General features: G+C 32.1%; 2 protein-coding genes across 3 annotated transcripts in view; one reads left to right on the top strand and one right to left on the bottom strand.

The window, feature by feature from the left end:
* Positions 1–1,885: 1,885 nt before the first annotated feature.
* LOC128188815 (YEATS domain-containing protein 4-like) lies at positions 1,886–5,209 on the bottom strand. The gene is made up of 8 exons (XM_052860093.1): positions 5,136–5,209; positions 4,929–5,006; positions 3,762–3,881; positions 3,488–3,554; positions 3,178–3,272; positions 2,722–2,814; positions 2,449–2,536; positions 1,886–2,162 (listed from the first exon to the last, which is right to left on the bottom strand). Exons 2-8 carry the CDS (start codon positions 4,965–4,967, stop codon positions 1,984–1,986), a joined length of 681 nt encoding a protein of 226 aa, XP_052716053.1. The 5' UTR covers positions 4,968–5,006; positions 5,136–5,209; the 3' UTR covers positions 1,886–1,983.
* Positions 5,210–15,091: 9,882 nt separating this feature from the next.
* The window catches only part of LOC128188970 (N-acetylated-alpha-linked acidic dipeptidase 2-like), a 30,531-nt gene continuing 25,265 nt past the window's right edge, over positions 15,092–20,357 (top strand). Inside the window, exons 1-2 of one of the 2 annotated variants that reach the window (XM_052860318.1) lie at positions 15,092–15,235; positions 18,054–18,336. In XM_052860318.1, coding sequence (XP_052716278.1) covers positions 18,055–18,336 — 282 coding nt within the window. In that variant the 5' untranslated portion in view covers positions 15,092–15,235; position 18,054. Of the gene's footprint in view, positions 15,236–15,780; positions 16,579–18,053; positions 18,337–20,357 lie in introns of those variants that run through there. The other variant, XM_052860319.1, reaches the window with a different exon arrangement.

Below are 20,357 nucleotides of genomic sequence, written 5' to 3'. Positions count from 1 at the left end.
AAAAGTTAAGTTTAATTAACTAAAGTAGGGTTAATGTACATTAGTTCGTTAGCTAAAAGAAACAGCTAAATGGTCTCCTATGGGAATTTGAGTCTGACATCGTCATCATTTCGCGCAGTCCGTGATTTTTCTTAGGTTGCTGTAGGTAATAGAATGAATCATACTCTGTATAAATGTAATAAGATAATTTTCATTAACAAAAATAATCATTACTATACTTCAAAGTTCAGGTAATTATTGTCCTATTAAAAGAAATACGTTTTACGTCATGCGCCTGTGGATTTAGCTCGGAGACTATCAAATCCTCTGGTCCAAGATCTTATATGTCCTGGCACACAAGTCGAGTCCACTATCTGCCCCCCCCCCCTTATTTCTACACGGTTCATGCACTCCACTCCCTGTATATCTCGTTGCACAATTTAACGATAGGGAATCTGTCTTGCTTGGAAGCTGAAGAAGGAAAGATGAATCGAGTACCTTAAAGCCTAAATTTCACTATGATACATGATCTATTGTCCTAGATATTTGGTCCGTTAATTCTTAATTTTAACATTGTCATTTTTTGGATCGACTTGTGTGTGTGTTTTCAATGTAGAACATCTACTTTTCACTTACATTGTAATTAGATAGCTATAAATACATTCAGTTCCAAATATCTGTCAAAAGTTTTAATGCAAATCTCTTTTTTCTTTTTAAAAATTCTTTCCGTTTAAGGTCAGACGACACGTTCCTCAATTTTAGATAACTTTTTCCAGGAATTTGTTAATGGTTTACTACTACTTTGACAAGCTTTCTTGCAAAAAATTAGGGTACCTTACCAGGCATTTCTGCAAAATACTAGAGTATGCAATTTCCTATATAATCCTCTTGAAAATACACTTGAATTGCTGATGTAAAAATAAATACATCTACAGCACAGCGAAATTCACTAAATTAGAACTATATCTCCGCCGGGGCGGGGCTTTGAACTCACGACATCTAAAACCTATACGTTTCTGGCAGTGAGCGGCCACGATTCTAACCACTCGACCATGAACACATATAACCATATTCAAGTAAATTTTGATCATTTTTAAAGTAATTATAAAATTAATATTTTTTATTGGAACTCTTTATTACGAAGAGATACAAAAAAGATTCTCGAGGAACGTGTCGTCTGACCTTAAAAAAATAAGAACCGTTGAAATCTTGTTTGGAATTGCGTAACACCAACAGAAGCATCTTTTAAAGAGGCACATGTTTCATATCTCTAACATGAATCAACAACTTGATCCGAAGGAAGTGTATTGCTATTTTTTTTTTATACTTTAATTGTAATATTTTAAATGATATTGAAACCAATGCAATAGCTCGTCTAAACTACGTGCAAACATCAACGTTTAAAGTTCCTTTTACGTTTCTTTATACTTGCAATGATTTAGGTGCTGCTACACTTGCTGAACGTAAACAGTATACTATGTTGCATGTTCTACAACAGTTGTTTAACCATGCATTATCTACTTTTAAAAGGGTACCAGTGTACAAAGCTTATGCATATGTCTATCGAGAGAATGTTTTTCTAGATACTGTGTGAATAACACTCGGTCTACTGACAAATAAATCAACCAACAGGTACAGAACATTATATCCATATTCTTTCAAAGGGGAACAAATAAAAAATCATACAATAGAACCAAATTTTGCCCCCCCCCCCCCCACCCCCCAAAAAAAATTCCCTAAAAAAAAGATGTGTATATTTTGTCCATCTTCAAAATTTACTTCAACATCTACTTCTATTGTAGATATCCTTGTCATTCTTTGTAAGCTTAATAATGTTCTTGTCATTACACCAGAAACTTTTTTGTATATAACCTGTTCACAATCCAAAACCATACCAACTTAATGTGAAAAATGAATTTATTAATGAATACAATGTGGTAACTTTCCAAGCTTAAGTGTCAAATCTTGATTGCACTATTGTAGAAAAATAACACGGTCGTCAATTCAAGTAACATTTTCAACATCAGTCACATCTGCATCCTCTAATTTTTCAAGATGGTCCTTTAAAGTTTGAATGCTCTCTTTCTTTTGCTTTAACCGTTCATTAAGTTCTTGGATTTCATATCGTATTTTTGTCTTTGCTGACAGTATTTTTTCCAAGGTCTTCTCCTTCTTTTCTTCAACTTCAACAAAAATGAAATAAGTGGAACAGATTAATTACAAGGATAATGGGAGAAAAATTTGAATGAATATTTTAAACAATCAAACCAGAGAGAAAAAGAACGTAAGGTAAAAAATGATACTTTTAGTATTTAAATTAGAACCCACATTTATTTGTATCAAAGTTGCAACCTAAACAAAAATCATAACGACAGAAAACTTTAATCCATCTTTCTGGAGAAAATTAGATACAATATTATACAAGCCTGTGGTAAGTTATTTACAAAAAGACTTGTACATTGTACTTACAGTCTGTTTCGTGTTTATATGCTCCTATTGCCACAGGCCGTGTACTGTTTAGTAATTGCTGCATCATTGCTGTTGGGTCTTGAAAAACCTAAAAACAAGACATGGAGTTATCACTTAAAATATTATTGTCAGACACCCTAGGCCAGTCTCATCATATTCACTCACAGATGGTAGGCCAACTCATTGAAATTTCCTAGTTATCATAAATACATGTATATATATATTTTTTTGTTTCAACAAGGAAAATTCCAACTAAAAATGAATGATACTTACTATTTCATCATAGTACTCAGCAACAAGAGATTTCTTTCCTAACATAATATCAGTTTCACTTTGGAAGAGTTTCAGCAAATGGTAAATCGTCACCTAAAAAGAATCAAAATCTTTATTTCTGAATCCTGAGAATAAAAGTAGAGTACATTACAAAAGGTAGCTGCAATAATGTAGCCCTCTCCCGATGTTGTACATGTACTGCAATAATCAAGAAGCAATACATTTTAGTGTTTTGGAATACCCTAATAACACAAATGTACATGTAGCTTTTAAAATTCCTTTAAAAAAATAATATGCACACTGTGTTTCATGCCATGTTTGTTTTTCATCTATTCACTTAAGGTGATCCTGGAGAATATTCAGTTAGTCCTGTTAGTCTGGAAGTCATTTTTAAAAGAAACATCAATCAATTATTATAGCATAAGGAACATAACAAATCCAAAAAAAATATTTTACCGGTCTTTCATTGGGATCATTAAAATATATTTTGATGACCACTTCAAATTCACCCCAACCAGTCTCTGTAACTTCATAGGGAGGTTTGACAAGCACTGAAATAAAAAATATGAAATTAGTGTTGCTAAACCTTTTTCACAAAGGCACAAACAATAATATAAGACAATATTCACATCCATTAAGCATTTCCTCACGCATTTCTTAAGATATGCAATTTCATTCATACAGCTACTAAGTACTCACAAAACCAAATCAAGATAAAACCAGTTCAAATCAAACATGAATAAATATACATCTAAACAAAACATACCTCTATTTGGGTTTGGGTAACTTTCATGAAGTTTAAAGTTGATTTTTTTCACATAAGTAGAAAGATCCTGAAAATTACATCAAGACAATGATTATAATATCAAAGTTCTAAAACATAAATGTAACCGTCAGCATCCCTTTCAATATCAGTATAGTAGTTGATATTTTATCATACTGATACAATAAACAAAATTCTGAAACAGTGCAAAATCAGTAAATGTACAATGTTTTAGACAGTGGTCTTTATGAATAAGGTATCTTAATGTTAAAAGTACCTCGTTTTTGTAAGGTTTGACGTACACCGTCCACTGATGAGTGTGTCCATCCTCATCTCGTTTCTTTCCAAAGTAGCGAGAAATATTTCCATAAATCACTGGCTTAACAATTGTCAGACCCTTCAAAATAATCACATTAAAATCAAATGCACATGAAATGTGTCGAGTATACAGGTGCACAGACAGGCAAAACTAATCTGAAATTCTGTTGATCCTTACAAGTAGATGGTGAGATTTGTAGTATAGAGCATGTGGTCTTCCTTTGTATTAAATTCATAAGGCTGTACATTGATTATTTAAAGGGACTTGGACACGATTTGACCGAAAATTTTCATATTTTATTTTTCCATTTTCAATGTTTATACTGATAAATATAGAAGTTTTTAATGATATGTCAAAATTTGAAAGTCAAATATCAATTTATAAGCAAGATACAGAGTTCATAATTCTTTGTTTTGTAAACAAAGCTCGAATATTGTCATTTTTACACATGTTGTATTGGTGTAAGTTTTAATCAAATGTATCTTTCTTTTGTTGATACTAGTATTTATTAAGATAATGAGTTGTTTAAGTTGTTTTTCACAAGTCATTTTGTCTAAGAAATGGTAATTCTTTACATTACATATTTTGTAAACAACTATAAGACTCGAGCTTTGTTTACATAACAACCAATTCTTACCTTTGTATCTTGCTTGTAACTTGGCTTTAACATCCAATATTTTGGTAATTCATTTAAAATGCACCAGTTAACCATTTTATACATAAAAAATAAAAATAAAATTTTTGATCTCAAATCGTGTCCAAGTCCCTTTAAGGAGGTAAATAAGAAGAGATATGCACACCTAAAAATATATAACTAAAAATTTGTGCATCTTCTTTATGAAATTTATTATTGCTTTAATGCTAGAGCCAGCCAATCCCAAAATTTCAGGTGATAAGCTCTGATAATGCAACCAATGTAAACACTGCCCCCCCCCCCCACCTAATTTTGTTACACTGCTGCATGCTCCAATCTTATTTTATCATGGTTTCTACTGTATTAAATTAAATGTAGTTCAAACATGATATCAAAAAACGTTTACAATGAACAATTCTTAATTTTTGCATACTGTAATAATGTGATAAATCTTTTTATTGCACTACACGTATATTGAATTTTAAATGTACCTTCATGCGTCCTCCAGAATCTGGGCCAAATTCTGCCATTTTGGTAGGTCTTGTTATTTAAAACCCCATGAATGGCCCCTGATAAAAGAGAATCTAAGGACTGTTATAATTTAAAATTTATAACTTAAGTTGCAAATTTATTTCATTGCTTATTATGGCATTATGCTAACGTTATGCTATTTAATATTATGCATGCAGGTCAGGTACATTCTTTCTGTCCATCTTCCCTGCGTTGGACCACGGTAGTATATACGTCCCTGGTTGGACCACCCCCGAGGTCTTTTAGAATCCATAGAGTCTTGAGACACTCGTGACTGTGTTTAAATCGCTCGTCTCCTGACCAACAGACCAGTCAACAATGGGTAACTAGAATTACCGGAATACCCGCGATTTACCGAAATGCCCGGTGAAAACACCGAAATACCCTTCAAAAACACCAAAATGCTTCATTTGAGCACAAATATTTAACATCATAGTTTGAATCTAAGTGTTTAAATGTATTTCCCAAATTTTCAGTTTGATAATGTAAGTATTTTGACATAAATAGCGATTTTTAACGTGTAGACATTGGGTCAAGAACGATAACTCTTGCATGAATTGCTTTCACTCGAATAGAGGTGTGACATTTTATTCCCCAGAATAAAATAACTAAGAATTAAAAATACAGTTCATCAGCTTTTATTTTCTAATATCATATAATAATTTGACATGATAATACTATAAATATTCCTTTTTCTAGAAGAATTGCTCCTTTCTATTGTGAGTAGATAATTGGTCACGGCAATAGCCTGTTAACTAATGAGATGAAAACATTTATGTCCAGTTTAAATGAATTATTCAAAATAAATTTAATTATGGTTATTTACAAGAAATAAATTAATAAAAATATTTAGTTACATTTGGTTTTTATCAACACGTTAAAAACTAAATGTAATGAAAGAGTTATCTTTCTTGGAAGTGCAATTTAATCAATAACCACGAAAATCGGCTGATTTATTCAAAAAATTAACTTTAAATACAATAACTATCTATATAAAATACTAGACATTCACTCTTTATGGCGTAATAATGGGCATTTTGGTGTTTTTGAAGGGTATTTCGGTGTTTTCATCGGGTATTTCGGTAAATCGCGGGTATTTCGGTAATTCTATGTACACGGTCAACAATGCATACCTCTGCTAATGTATACAAATTGTCGAATAACCTTTTCTGGGGAACACTTTTTACTGATTCGCTCCTGCCAGAAAAAATAGGCCTATCCTTCGGGATAACTTTCTAAACATTCTATTCTAAGGTAACAGTAAAAACACGGGCCCTGGAAGTTATTGTAAATATATTGCATGTGCATGTATAAAAAAGTAAGGGTAGGACACTCTTTTTGGGGCGAAATCGGGTTTGACGAAGTCTGGGCGTTCCTCAAACGAAATTTCGCGATAAATCGTTCAAGTATACTTTACTTACGACATATGTATACATTCGTTCCGCTCCAATGCTGTTCCGTCGAAGAAAAAGGTGTTTTTATACATCCAAGTGCCTAAGAATTTCGCTAGACTGGTTTACATCCGGTTTAATCGCAGTGAATCGAAAGGTAAATCGAAACGTAAGTTCTGATTGGTCAATAATAAAATAAATTCTTATCAATATTTGTCAATCTTCATTATTCTCGCATTTCATTGTTGAAAGGCCAAACTACCCAGTATCTAAACGCAAAACTCCTTTCAAACATTTGATTCATACTCACCATAAATTGTTATCAGTTATAAGGAGCAGAATTTTTTTTATTATTGACCAATCAGAACTTATCTTTCAATTCACTGCGATTAAACCGGATGTAAACCAGTCTAGCGAAATTCTTAGGCACTTGGATGTATAAAAACACCTTTTTCTTCGACGGAACAGCATTGGAGCGGAACGAATGTATACATATATCGTAAGTAAAGTATACTTGAACGATTTATCGCGAAATTTCGTTTGAGGAACGCCCAGACTTCGTCAAACCCGATTTCGCCCCAAAAAGAGTGTCCTACCCTTACTTTTTTATACATGCACATGCAATTTATTTACAATAACTTCCAGGGCCCGTGAGTAAAAATAATAAATGCATACCCACCAAATTCAAATCATGTTTTTTCCTGACTTTAAAGCCATGTATTAATTTTGCCAGCGTAAAACGTCCAATTGATTAGGATGAGTTTTTATGCGGTACGTTGATATACCCCAAATAGATATGATAGACCTAAATGGAAACATACAAACCCAAAAAGAAAACGTGATAAAATTCGAATTATGCATTGTGTAGGGATTTTGTTTATCTGATTTCATAGAATATAATGAAAATTTAAAAGGGCTTAATTATAATATCCCATCTGATCAGATCAAATATATTGGTATCAAACTAGAGCAAAGCTTGTTAAAAGGCAACGAGTAGGCATTCCGTATTAAAAGGCACGGTATTTCATATAATTTATTTTGCAAAAGATGATACTATAGTTTAGATCTTTTGTCTTAAATAGTGGTATGATGACCAAATCAGACCATATGACATTTGCATAAAGTAACTGTTGCTGCGAATTATTGGTCGTGTTTTATATTAAGCCCCCCTCCCCCCCCAAAAAAAACACGATTATGAAAATAAAATATTTTAGTAATTAAATCAAGTTATGAAATTTGACAATTTTTAAATTGCATTAAACGTTAATTTTATTCTGATGTTTACAATATCACATACCTACAAATATTAATGCGACTGGGTATTTATAAGATGTGTTTTATTCAATTCGCATATCTAATTTTGAATATTATGAGATTATTACTACTTAGAACTTGTGATATTATAAGATTAAACAAGAATAGATATGGTTTACCCCATATCCAAGATTTTCGACTTTTAAATTTTTTATACTGTGCGCTTAGCCGAACACTGTTAAAATCAAAGTTAAAATCACTGAACTTGTTAAGAAAACTGGCGAGTATAGTTCTTCATGTCCTTATCAAATACTGCCGCCAGTCTTGCGTCACTAGTAAACAGTGCACACGTCCTTAAACATGTTAAACACTGTTAAATAGAGTTTACACGAGTGCGATCAGAAATATGGTGCAAGTGTAGCATAACCATTCCGTCATTAGAAAAAAGAAAAGAAAAACACACTCATATACAATAAAATATACAATTAAAGAGATTATGTGATAACTACCGAACAATAATCATGAAAGTAAAATAATTATTGTAATTAATATAAGCAATATCCATTAGTGAAAAATAGTCAATCGAAGAATGACCTATATTTTCGTGAAAAAGATAGCGTATTAATACTTCATGATCACATTTATATTTCTTTGAAAAGGGTGATTTTTAAAAATAATTGTACATTAATTTTGTTTTCTTTCAGGTATAAAATAAACATTGATATCCTTAACCTTTGTTATTATGTTGTTATTATGTTGTATCTGCTGATGATGAATGGAACTATATTTTTAGCACAATTGTGTAAAGAGTACCTGACTTTAGTAATATATCTTGAATAGATATTAGGCACTGATCGAATATATTTAAAAATGTCTCCTTTGATGAATTAGAATGTTAATACTGTAGTAAATTTATAAATACGTTTACGATATATGCATAATATAGTAAAACGAGGACAGGTTTTAATACACAGCACATAACAGAAAAGTCTACGGGAATTTTGCATTGTAAACGACATAAAAAGTACCAGGATGACTGAAAGTGCGAGGTGCCTCGAGAACACACCTGAATGGAGAAAGATGTACATACATATTTCCCATTATAAATTTATTTTTGTTCGTGTTAATATCTCCGGGTAAAAAGGGGAAGTTAAAAAAAGTCTCGGATTTTCCCCTTGTACCGATTTCAACTGTCCTTTTTTTGGACAGGTATGCGTATTATCGTAAAAATTCATCAAAAAGTGATGGAAACAGTAAAAATAGTTTGGCAAATCTTTTTTTTTAAATCCCTATTTCATTTTTTATTTTAGCGTATTTTTTCTAAAAAGAAACATTCATGAATATGCTTATATTGCTACAAAGATTAATTCATTTTTACAGGTCCCTTGAATTCCTCTTTTGGAGTAAGGATTTCTGGTGTCATAACGGTATTTCACAGAAGGTCAAAACATGGCTGATGCAAAATAATTCCCGAATTTTCCTTTGAATTTGGAGCGTTTCCGCACGCGACAGGGGCTGATTTTTTTTATGAGATGAAAAACAATGTGTACAAGAGGTCTAACTATCCCAGTTTTGTTATAACGAGAGGTCATTTGAATTTTTGTTGCATGTTATTTCCGGAGGGGGATGAAAAGGCCCGGGCTTGATTTTCAAGCACATGTGTAACTTCGAGGTAAAGAAAGTCTCACGCCTAGCTGGATGCACGTGTGTATTTTGCTAGAAAATTGTAAATGCACGAAGCGTTGTTTTAAAAAAGATGTCAAGAGGATTTTTTCCAGAAGTTCGTTTTGAAATTTTAATCTGTATGTAAAGTTGTGCAAATTTGGTAAGAATATATAGTAAAATTAAATACTGTAGTCGGAGACATAAATAACAATGTTATTTATGTCTCTGCTGTAGTGCAACTTTCTATACGGTATGAGTTGTCTGAGGTACAAGTTATCTAGCACTCACTGTCTGGAACAATCGTACCTTCATTTGCAAAAGAGTGATATTACGGAGTTCGAATAAGGTAAAGTATAGTTTTTATGATATTGCAAATTATAGAGCATAATTTCTTTGCATCATAAGATTCTTGTATTAGTTAACTAAATGACAAGCATAGGATGTTATTTTTATGATTTTTATGAATGTTTCATTGTCTGATACATTGTTTTCTTCATCATACATTCGTTACAGAAAACTTTGGTTGCTCATTTGATACAGTACTAAACTATAGAAAAATGAAAGTAAAGCAATTCAATGAATTTTAAATATACAAGGGACTGATTGTTACTTGGATAGCTTAAGTTAAGACGGTCAGCAAATGTGAAATCAGTTTTCTTGACAATCAACCAAGACAACAAATTCTATGTGAAACTTTTTGAATTAAAAATTGATTTATACTCTGTCCCGAGTTTTTGCTTCCACCACTTTTTGCTTGATAATTCAATAATAGTAAATACCTTCGTACACAAACTACGTTCATCCACTAATATATAAAATGTCCAGATTAACTGTTTTGAAACACCCCCTCTACCGCTTCAGGTTTCAATACACATCCCGAAATTGAAAGTCTACGGAGATTTTGCATTGCAACAGCCATTAATAAGCCCGGATGATAACGTTGAAAAATTGCGCGATGTATTCCGAGTGTATTCCGAATGGAGAAGAGATGTAAACATTTCCCATTACAAATCTCCGTAAGGAATCTGTTTTCGTTCCTGTGAATTTTTGTGAGTGGAAAGGGATAATTGTTCAATGAAGATATCTTGGATATATTCCCTTTTAACGATTTCAACTGTATTTCTTTCACAGGTATGTGTAATTTTATTAAAAATCATCAAAAAGTGATGGAAGCAATAACTTGGGACAGACTATAATGTGTATTATACAAAACCTTTTGGATGCATTTGCTTTTAGCCATTTTTTGTAAAAATGAAGAAAAGAAATTGACACATAATTTTTCAAAAGATTGTGTATATAATTATGAAATACACTTCTTGGAGTACTTGTTTTATTGGGAAACATGGTGTGCTTTTTGTTCAGATAGACATAATCCGAAAGGAATGAAAAATTATTCCCATTTAATAGATAAAATATGACATAGGTATTTAACCACCAAATGAGGATCAGAACACCAAAGGGAGGGGGGGGGGGGGGTGCCCAACCTGTCAGTGTTTCCAACTTATTATGTAATGTCTTAATATATGCCTTGGATAATATATGCAGATTGCATTGTACACCCTTTTGTATACCTTTTTCTTGAGGAAACTTCATAAGCCAAACATGCTATCAGTCCTTGATTTTAACTTATACAGTCAAACTTTGTTATTTCAAACTAGAGGGGACTGTATAAAAACTTCAAGATATCCAAGTGTTTGAGATATTGAGGGTAAAATCTTGAAAAAAAGTGGTTGGGACTTAAAAATCGCTTGGACATATCCATTGTATTCAAAATATCAGGGTTCGAGACATTTAAGTTCAACTGTACATTATCTAGAATTTTTTTCAATGGAAGTTTCTTGTTTGTCTTGTACCACATATAACTGTCCTAGCTTTAATGTTTCTTAGTTATATGTGCTTACAGAGAGGGTATAAACACAATTGTTTTATGATTTCATTAGTACAGTATCCATGGCAACTAAGAAAATTTTACTAACATACAGGATGATTTTCAAGAAAATGAATTTTGCACTTTTTAGTACAGTTTATTATTTTTACTGCTTTTAAATCCATCAACTTGCTTGGGGTGCAGCAAATAATATATTTAAAGGCTAGACAGACTTGGATGCTAAATCTGAGCCATAAATTTAAGATGCTGGAGGATTTTAAGGTATTGGAGCAGGTTAAAGTTTTTGGAGCAAGTGCCCTTTGATGACCAAATCAAATTCATTACTGGTTATATTTTCACCAAACTTGCTTGGACACCAGTGCATCTGGGGGTATTTAAGGACTAAGCATACTGAAATTACATAAATTTCAGCTGTTGGAGGAGGTTAGGAATTTGGAGCATGTTTATGCTGGTTCCATATAAAGTATACTATGAAGATATGCATAACCATGGATGTGTAATGTAGTGGTAGCTATAGATACAGAGTTTGATCTTGATTATAGGTATCTGATTGCTAAGGCAGTTTCACTGTTTAGATTTTTGGAGTAGTTTTACACAGGTTTGAATGTTGTCTTAGCCCATTTTAGTCTCATAGTTCTATTGATATTTTATAAAGCTAGATTTGCTCTTCAGATACAGAGCCTGATCTTGATGCTAAATAATGATTTTAATCACAGTTGTTGTTTTTGCAGATAAATTTTACATATATCAGAGATGTGCATACATGTATTACACAATGTACTTGGATTTTGATTTTTGATGATTTATGAAAAAAATACCAGCTGTTGAACTCATTCATTTTCTCGCAGAGTATTACATAAAGGGGACTTCATTTCTCTGGGTAGGTAGTATTTATCAATTCAGGGTTGACAAATGGATTATGAATATGTTGTTCACACAAAAAATCTAGTTACTGAAATGATGAAAATGGCGTAGGGGCGGGTCAGTGGGCGGCTGCCAAAAGGGTACCCTTATTGTACAGAAAATAATACCATACAGGGTACCTCTATTGGATGGACAACTCCTCCTTCACTTTTCAAGATAGGAAGTTGTCCTTTTGCAGATCAATTGTACATATATTAGAGGTGTGCATAGTGCTAGGATTTCGATTTTTGATAATTTTTAGCTCACCGAGACGAAGTCAGGGGGAGCTTATGCTATACCCTCGGCGTTGGCGTCGGTGTCGGCGTCGGCGTCCGGACCTGGTTAAAGTTTTTGTTGCAGGTCCTGTATCTAAGCTATTACTTGTCCTATCTTCACCAAACTTGCATGGATGATGCATCTGGACCTACTTATGGACTTGAAAGACTCTGATGCTGAATCTGAGTCCTAAATTTCAGATGCTGGAGGAGGTTTAGGTTGTTGGACCAGGTTAAAGTTTTTGTTGCAGGTGCCCTTTGATAGCAATATCTAAGTTACTGCAGGTCCGTACTTCACCAAACTTGCATGGATGGTGTGTCTTATGATACTGATGCACCCGACAGGCTTCAGTGCTGAATCTGAGCTATAGGTTTCGGATGCTGGAGGAGGTTAAGGTTTTTTGAGCAGGTTAAAGTTTTTGTTGCAGGTGCCCTTTGATAGCAATATCTAAGTTACTGCTGGTCCGTACTTCACCAGACTTCCATGGATGGTGCGTCTTATGATACTGATGCACCTGACGGGCTTGAATGCTGAGTCTGAGCCATAGGTTTCAGATGCTGGATATGGTTAAGTTTTTTGGAACAGGTCACATGTTTAATAGATAATAGTACTATTTCAAACTTGCATAGTTGATTAAACTGTAATATGAATGAATCACAGAGGAAGCTTCAGATGCAGAGCTTGATCTCCATTATCAAGGATGCTAAAAAATAAATCTTAGTTATTACAGGTCCTAACTTCACCAAACTTGAATGGATGGTGTGTCTTATGATACAGATGCACCTGACAGGCATGGATGTTGAATCTGAGCCATAGGTTGCAGATGCTGGAGCAGGTTAAGGTTTTAATTGCTAGTGCCCTCTGATGATGATATCTTAGTTATAACTGGTCTGAACTTCACCAAACTTGCATGGAGATGCGTCTTATGTATACTGATGCACCTGACAGGCTTGAATGCTGAATCTGAGCCATAGGTTTCGGATGCTGGATGAGGTTTAGTTTTTTTGGAACAGGTCAAATGTTTTATAGATGATAGCTTGCATAGTTGATTTAACTATATTATAAATGAAACGCAGAGGTTGCTTCAGATGCAGAGCCTGATCTCCATTATCAAGGATGCTAAAGAAATCTCCTATCTCACTCAAACCTGCTCGATAGATAGATGTGTTTGTTGATAAATGATAAAACATGATTCCTATGATAGAATATTGTATGGTATGAAACAATATTGTTTAATATGATACAATATAATATCATATGTAATATTATATAAAGTTATATGATAAGATATGATATTGTATCAATTTTTTGGATATTTTATGTTATGATATTGTAACATGATATCGTTATGTAAAGTATTGTATATTGTGATACAATATTGTATAATATTATATTGTATTATTAATTTATTATTTTATCACATGATACTATTACATAAGATATTGCAAAATATAATATTGTATCCTATGATACATTTTGTATATTCTATAATATTGTATCATACGATATTGTATAATATGATAATAGTTTCTGTAATATAGAATTATATCACATAAAATTGTATCATATGATACTGAAATATTATATAATATCGTATCATACGATATTGTATAATATGATATTGGTTTATATGATATATTATCACATTACATGAAATGTATTGTATGATATTGTAAAATATATTATTGTATCATATTATACAATATGTATTATATAATGTTGTATTATATATTTTACTTTATCACATAATATTGTATCATTTGATATGATACAATGTTGTATCAAATTATATTGTATCATATGATACAATATCATATTATGTTTCAAAAATGATACAGTATCATACAATATCATACTATATTATACAATATAATATCATATGTTTCAATGTTATGATGTATTATGTAATATGATATTGTAATATAATACTATATTGTTTTATATATTATGATATTGTATTATGTGATCAAATACAATAACGTATAACACAATACAATGTCATATCATATGTTACGATATCATATCTCATCATTGTTTATTATGGTATTTTAATGTATTATATGATATATGTTGTAAATATGATAGGATGCAATATTTAATTTTATATTATTGTATTGATTAACATATGATTATCATACAATTTTTTAACAGATGATATACGATATTGTGTCAAAATAGAATCCATGAATATCCAAGATCATAAAGTATGATTTTCATTTAATATGATAAAGGTGGTCTCATAAAGGTGAAGTCTCATAAGGGTGATGTCTCATCTCGGTGAGCTTTGTAATCTGTGATTACCTATGTTTTAAGAAAATAGCAGCTTTTGAACTTAGTCATTTTTTGACAAAATATTGCAAATAGGTACCCCTTTTGGACGGATAAATCCTCCTTCACTTTTCAAGATAGGAAGTTGTTCTTATACAGATCAGTTGTACATATATTAGAAGTGTGCATTTTGCTAGGATTTTGATAACTGATATTTTTTAAAGAAAATACAAGCTTTTGAACTTAGTCATTTTTTGGGCAAAATATTGCATATAGGGTACTTCATTTCTCTGGATACGGTAGGTAGTGTTTATCAATTCAGGGTTGACATGGATTATGGATACAGTTCACATAAAAGAAAACCCGGTTTGCTGTCACATTGACAGCGTTTCACTTGTCTCTTGTTATATTGTAGATTTGTAGTATGGATAATATCATTATGAAACAATATTAATTTTCATCAAGTTGCTTTTTTTTCTTTCCAGAAGATGCCATAAAAGTTTCATGTCCTTCATAAACTATGGTAGATTTTCCATCAACTTATGTGCTGACATGATTGAGCAATATGTTTGGTGAGGAGCTCTAGAATAATATCTTCAGTTCTCCAAACTTTATCTAAAAGGTAAGTCTTTCAAAAATATGTATTCTCTTAGTTCATTTAAAATTGCAGGTGTTGCCAAAGGCAAAACTGTGTAAAATTCTCTTATTACAAAGCCCATTTATTGTTCAATGGGGCAAGTGCCCCATGTAACTTTTACTTATTGATGTTGAAAAACAATCAACTTTTTTCCCCAAGAGAACATATTTAACTCGATAATTTCAGTACCAAAGTATTATTATTTACTCTTTTTAAATAGCCTGACATTGGTTTAAATTGACCCATTGAGTGAGTGTATGAGTGTAGTGAAAATAAACTTTTGTGTGGTAATTGGAATCTTTAGATATAGAATTGAATGTCTGAGGTTAATTAAGTGGCCCTAAGAGAATTTTTTTCTAGAGTTGAACTACCACTTTATATTGATGACTTCCCACTATTTTTAAATGCAACTTTCACAATTTGACCAGTTTAGGAGTGCCAGTAAAAGCTAGTTGCCAGTGAATGCTGCCATAGGTAATGTCACTACAGCTTGCAAATCAAATATTATATATCATTCATTTAGAATTGTAGCTTTTGTGAAATCAATATACATCTAGAAACATTAATGTTTTAAAGTTATCGATCAAGACTATACAGCAGCTCGGAACATCACTTGGTACTGTTGTTCAGGTTAACAAAATAGTCCATGGGCCTCTGAAAAAAACTCTTAATTCTACTTCTGGGTGAATAATATGACACTTTAAAAGTTCAATGGTTGCCAATTGTGTTCTGTTTGATATATGAAACAGCACTACAATTGAATGTTTCTGATGGATTCATATTAAGCAACATCTCCGTACAATTAATCTTTTGTTGTTGTTATATAACACCAGACTCAAAGTGAAGGAAATTTTCCTTGAATAAGTGCCATTCCTTCCATTATATCAATAAACAATTTTGCTTCCTTGATTGTATGGTGTGTTGATACGTTTGAACAGCGCCACAGAATCCATGTTCAGACCGGATTCCCATTTACTAAATGTGTCCTAGCTGATTAGGTTCTTGAATATTTACCCAAGAAATGTTATATAGTCCATAGTTGTGCTGGCATAACATTTCACCGTGCACCGAAATCTAATGCATGAGATTCATAGATTATTGGGAAAATGGCAAGAGGAACGGCCCTAAGGCTGCTGCCTCCATCATCGGCGGTGTCTGACAGTTGTTGCTGTAACAAAGAAGTATGAAAGAGAGCAGGATCACTAACTCAATCAATTAATGTCTAGATCATTGTGCTGGAGTGGCTGATACTCCGAGCTAGAGAAGTATTATTGTGAGTGTATGTAAGAATGACTGGAGCATTGGTATCTGCTCGTGTTTTTGAACAGGTGGGTTATTAATAACTTTTTTTTAATCTGAATTTTTTTTTTGTTTCAAACATTTATTTGTTATTTGCTATCAATGTTAATTTTTGTTCTTTTTGGAATGTATTGACAATAGTATATTATTACGTATACATTTCCTATGCTTCAAATCTTCATTTAAATGATGATATAAATGCAGTTTTTGGAAGATAGTCATGTTACGGTCTAATTGTTTTCAATTGGTTAACATTATCCCTTAGATGCAATTTCATGATAAAATATTAGAATAATAATTTATTCATAAATGTAAATTTCATTAAATTTGGTCTGATGTGTTAATTATATGCTTTAAAATTTAGGAAGAGTTTGTTGTAATTAAGAATTCATCATAGGTGTGGTCAGTGTAACCATGTTTTACTGTAATATTCAACGTCATACAATTTTATAAAATATGTTGTTAAAAATTAATTATGATATTGGCTGTGTAACTTGGATATTTTTGATGTACATGCATGTAAATTAATTGATATGCTCTCATAAATGATAACTGATTTAATATGATAAAATGTCTTTTCATTGACAATACAAATGAATATTCATTTTCCCTATTTGCAAAAAAAAAAAAAAATGAAATAAAAAAAAAATAAATAAGAAATAAAAAACAGATTTTTTTTCTCCTTGTACCAAACAATGACAGCCCAGTGTTTAAGCAATTAAGGACTACATGACAAATATGGCCCATTATGTCAGATATAAGTCTGGGACAAGGAGTGAATCTCCTAAGCTTTAAAATAATCCCATATTGGAAACAAAAAAGGTTTTTTATACCAGAAAAGAGTGAATGCTCTCTTTGCAAGGTAATTATTGTCCTAGTACGATACTGGGCAGCTTAAGGCTTAATTTGGTGGCTAAACCACTGCCGTTCCTCGTTAGATGAAGGTTATGAGTATAGCAAAGAAATTTTCCTTATATAAATGAATCATATCTAAATGCAAATTCTCTTATTATTGACTATTGAACTCAAATTATATTGCATTAATTGCTGTGACATATCTCTACATTCAAAAGAGCTGAGCCAGGAAATATGGGCTTTAAGCTATTGAAGGAGTAATTTGGAGGAAATCTTGGTAAAGAATAAAAGTAACTAATGGATGAATATACCTGCAGTAAAATTCTTTCTTTAGTGGCTTATCATGTTTGTTTTTATATCTATTGAGTATTTCCCCCTTATATTTTTAAAATGCAGGGAATTTCACTTTGAATTGTATTTCATCAACTGGTAAGATTTGGATTTTTGTTCAAACTATTGTGACTGCTGATCGATTTCTCTAATAAAGAAAGGAGATACCCTGGGGATGTAAATATAATTAGATCTTGAATGCAATCAGATTATATGAAACATTTTCAGAAACAGCTACGGCTGCAGCACATCAAAACCATGACACTTTGACTATTTCAAATAACCTTGTAACTTTTGTTGTTTTCCAAAATATTTTTAGGATGCCTAGCAAAGGAAAATATGTAGCAGGCAGACAAGTGTCGCGATGGGATGCAGAGTCTGACATAGTAGACATTCAGTATCGCCACTTTGACAAGACAGCATCGTCGGGCCTCGCTGATTTCTTTTCCGGCAAAAAAGGGAATGCCCTCAAAGTGCTTCTTCTTGTAGTCTTCTTCTTCACCGGCCTCATCATCGGTTACATTATCAGAAGAAACATCCATGAAAAGTACATTGCACCCAAACCAGACCCGTCACCAGTGCCTGTTTCTCCTATTTACCAGGTAAATAACACTGTAGTACAGTTGAACTTCGATATCTTGAAAACTGATATCTCGAATACAATGCATATGTCGAAGTGATTTGTAAGTCCAAACCACTTATTTTTTTTTATATTTTATTGTCAAGTACTCGGATATTATGAAGTTTTTAAACAGTCCAATCTAGTTTGAGAAAATGAAGATTGACTGTATTTTGAATTCAATTCTTTAGTTAAATTTTTTAAGTCAGTTTCAAAATTTTACAAAGATCAAAGTTTGATGTGTTATTTGATATATGAAAAAAGACTGGTTCAGTGACTAAAAAATCTTCAAAATTATATTTAAAAAAAAAAGATTTTAATTTTTTATACAAAGTTCAGAGAGTAAGATGTCTATTGATATGAAATAATTGATTAGTAAAACAACACAGACCCAAACAAAAAGTACTATACCCTGTACATGCTTGCTGCACTATCACTGCAAAATCATCAATAACGTTCATGAACATTGTTTTTTTTCTTTCCTGTCAAATTTTTTTGGGTCAAAAATTGTACATGTTATTAAAAGGCAAAACTAAAAAAAAAAAATTCTTTTCTGCCATTAAATTCATCAAAATCAATATTAACCTGTTCACCTCAATCTTTGAAGAATTATTCCCATACATTTGGACCTTTGTGTAAAAACTTCTTTAAAGTAATTCATGGAGAAAGACATGTCAGCAGATTAGTCTTTCAGACATGTTTATTAATAAAAAAACAAGTTCTGCTCAATCTTAATATTTGGTATGGCAAAGATTCCTTGTAGTGTGATGTCATAATTTTGTTACATATAAATCTTATTTTATATGCAATGATCACCATATTTCAAGATGGTCAAGATTTTAAGCATGCACCTGCAACCTCAGATTGTTCATCCATATTCAATATGATATACATGTACCAATTTAATCATCAGGGTATCATTTTAAAATGCTTCACACTTTATAAAGGTTCCAGTTGAGATAACTATAATTAATTGCCAGCTAGTGTTGACTTTAATTACTGATAGCACTTTAAATTCTCTTTAATTAAAAAATGCAATTGTGAATTATGCCATAAAACCTTCTTGAATCTATAAAAATAGAGGTTGTTGGAAGCTACAAAACAATGAGTATAGATTGAAAGAGAAGATTTATGTAGAATTATTTATGAGGCAACAACAAAGGGGATTTGATGAGCTTTGTTGCATATATTGTGTATCAGTGTATAAGGCTGTTTTGTAAAGGGCTTAGTTCTCAGGACAATCAAATTGGCATCCATTATCAAACAACAATGTTAATCAATCAATAAAATGTACGTAGCAAATGCATCATAATCTGATATATTGTATACTGCAGTCTGAGTAGCATAGGAACATCAAAAATTTAGGAAAATAGGAGCTCGATGGTGGAAGCGTTCTGTGGTTGAGCTTTCAGAGCATGATTTGTATGTATTCACAGGGGAGCCGTGAAAGTGAGGCCAGATTTTGAACATTGCTTCCAAATCAATAAAATGTCTTTCAAACAATACTGCTGACCTAATAGTAATTGAGTTAAGCTATATATTTAGAAGACATTTTATTGCTCACAAAAATCTCCAGAGTGTATGCAAGCATCAACCCAAACTTCCTTTTTTTTTTTTTTTTACGCCTGCCAGCTAGTTTCTGTTACGTTGTTTTATTTATGTATGACGTATATTCCATTCATATTACCGTTAGTTGATTCAGTGCAATTTATATAACTCTGATAAAAATCAGTATATGACACATTCTATAAAATAAAAGATCGTTTAGTACTGCAAGCACTTAAATTTGCCATGTTTGGATTACTGACTGATGAGGCAAACATTGAACTTGATCATATCCAGCAGCTGACAACATTAAACTGTGATGTTTGTTCCAATAGTGGGGCCCTTGAAGGGGTGCAAAGTTTTACATACTTATATACAGAGAATTTTTGACAAGAAGTCTTCACAAAAATCACAATGCTACAATTTTTCAACTTTTTGATGATACTACAAAAGCATCGT

This window comes from Crassostrea angulata, chromosome 6 (assembly GCF_025612915.1).
Source record: "Crassostrea angulata isolate pt1a10 chromosome 6, ASM2561291v2, whole genome shotgun sequence".
Taxonomy (NCBI): Eukaryota; Metazoa; Mollusca; class Bivalvia; order Ostreida; family Ostreidae; genus Magallana; species Magallana angulata.
This window is presented reverse-complemented; position numbering and strand designations above follow the sequence as displayed.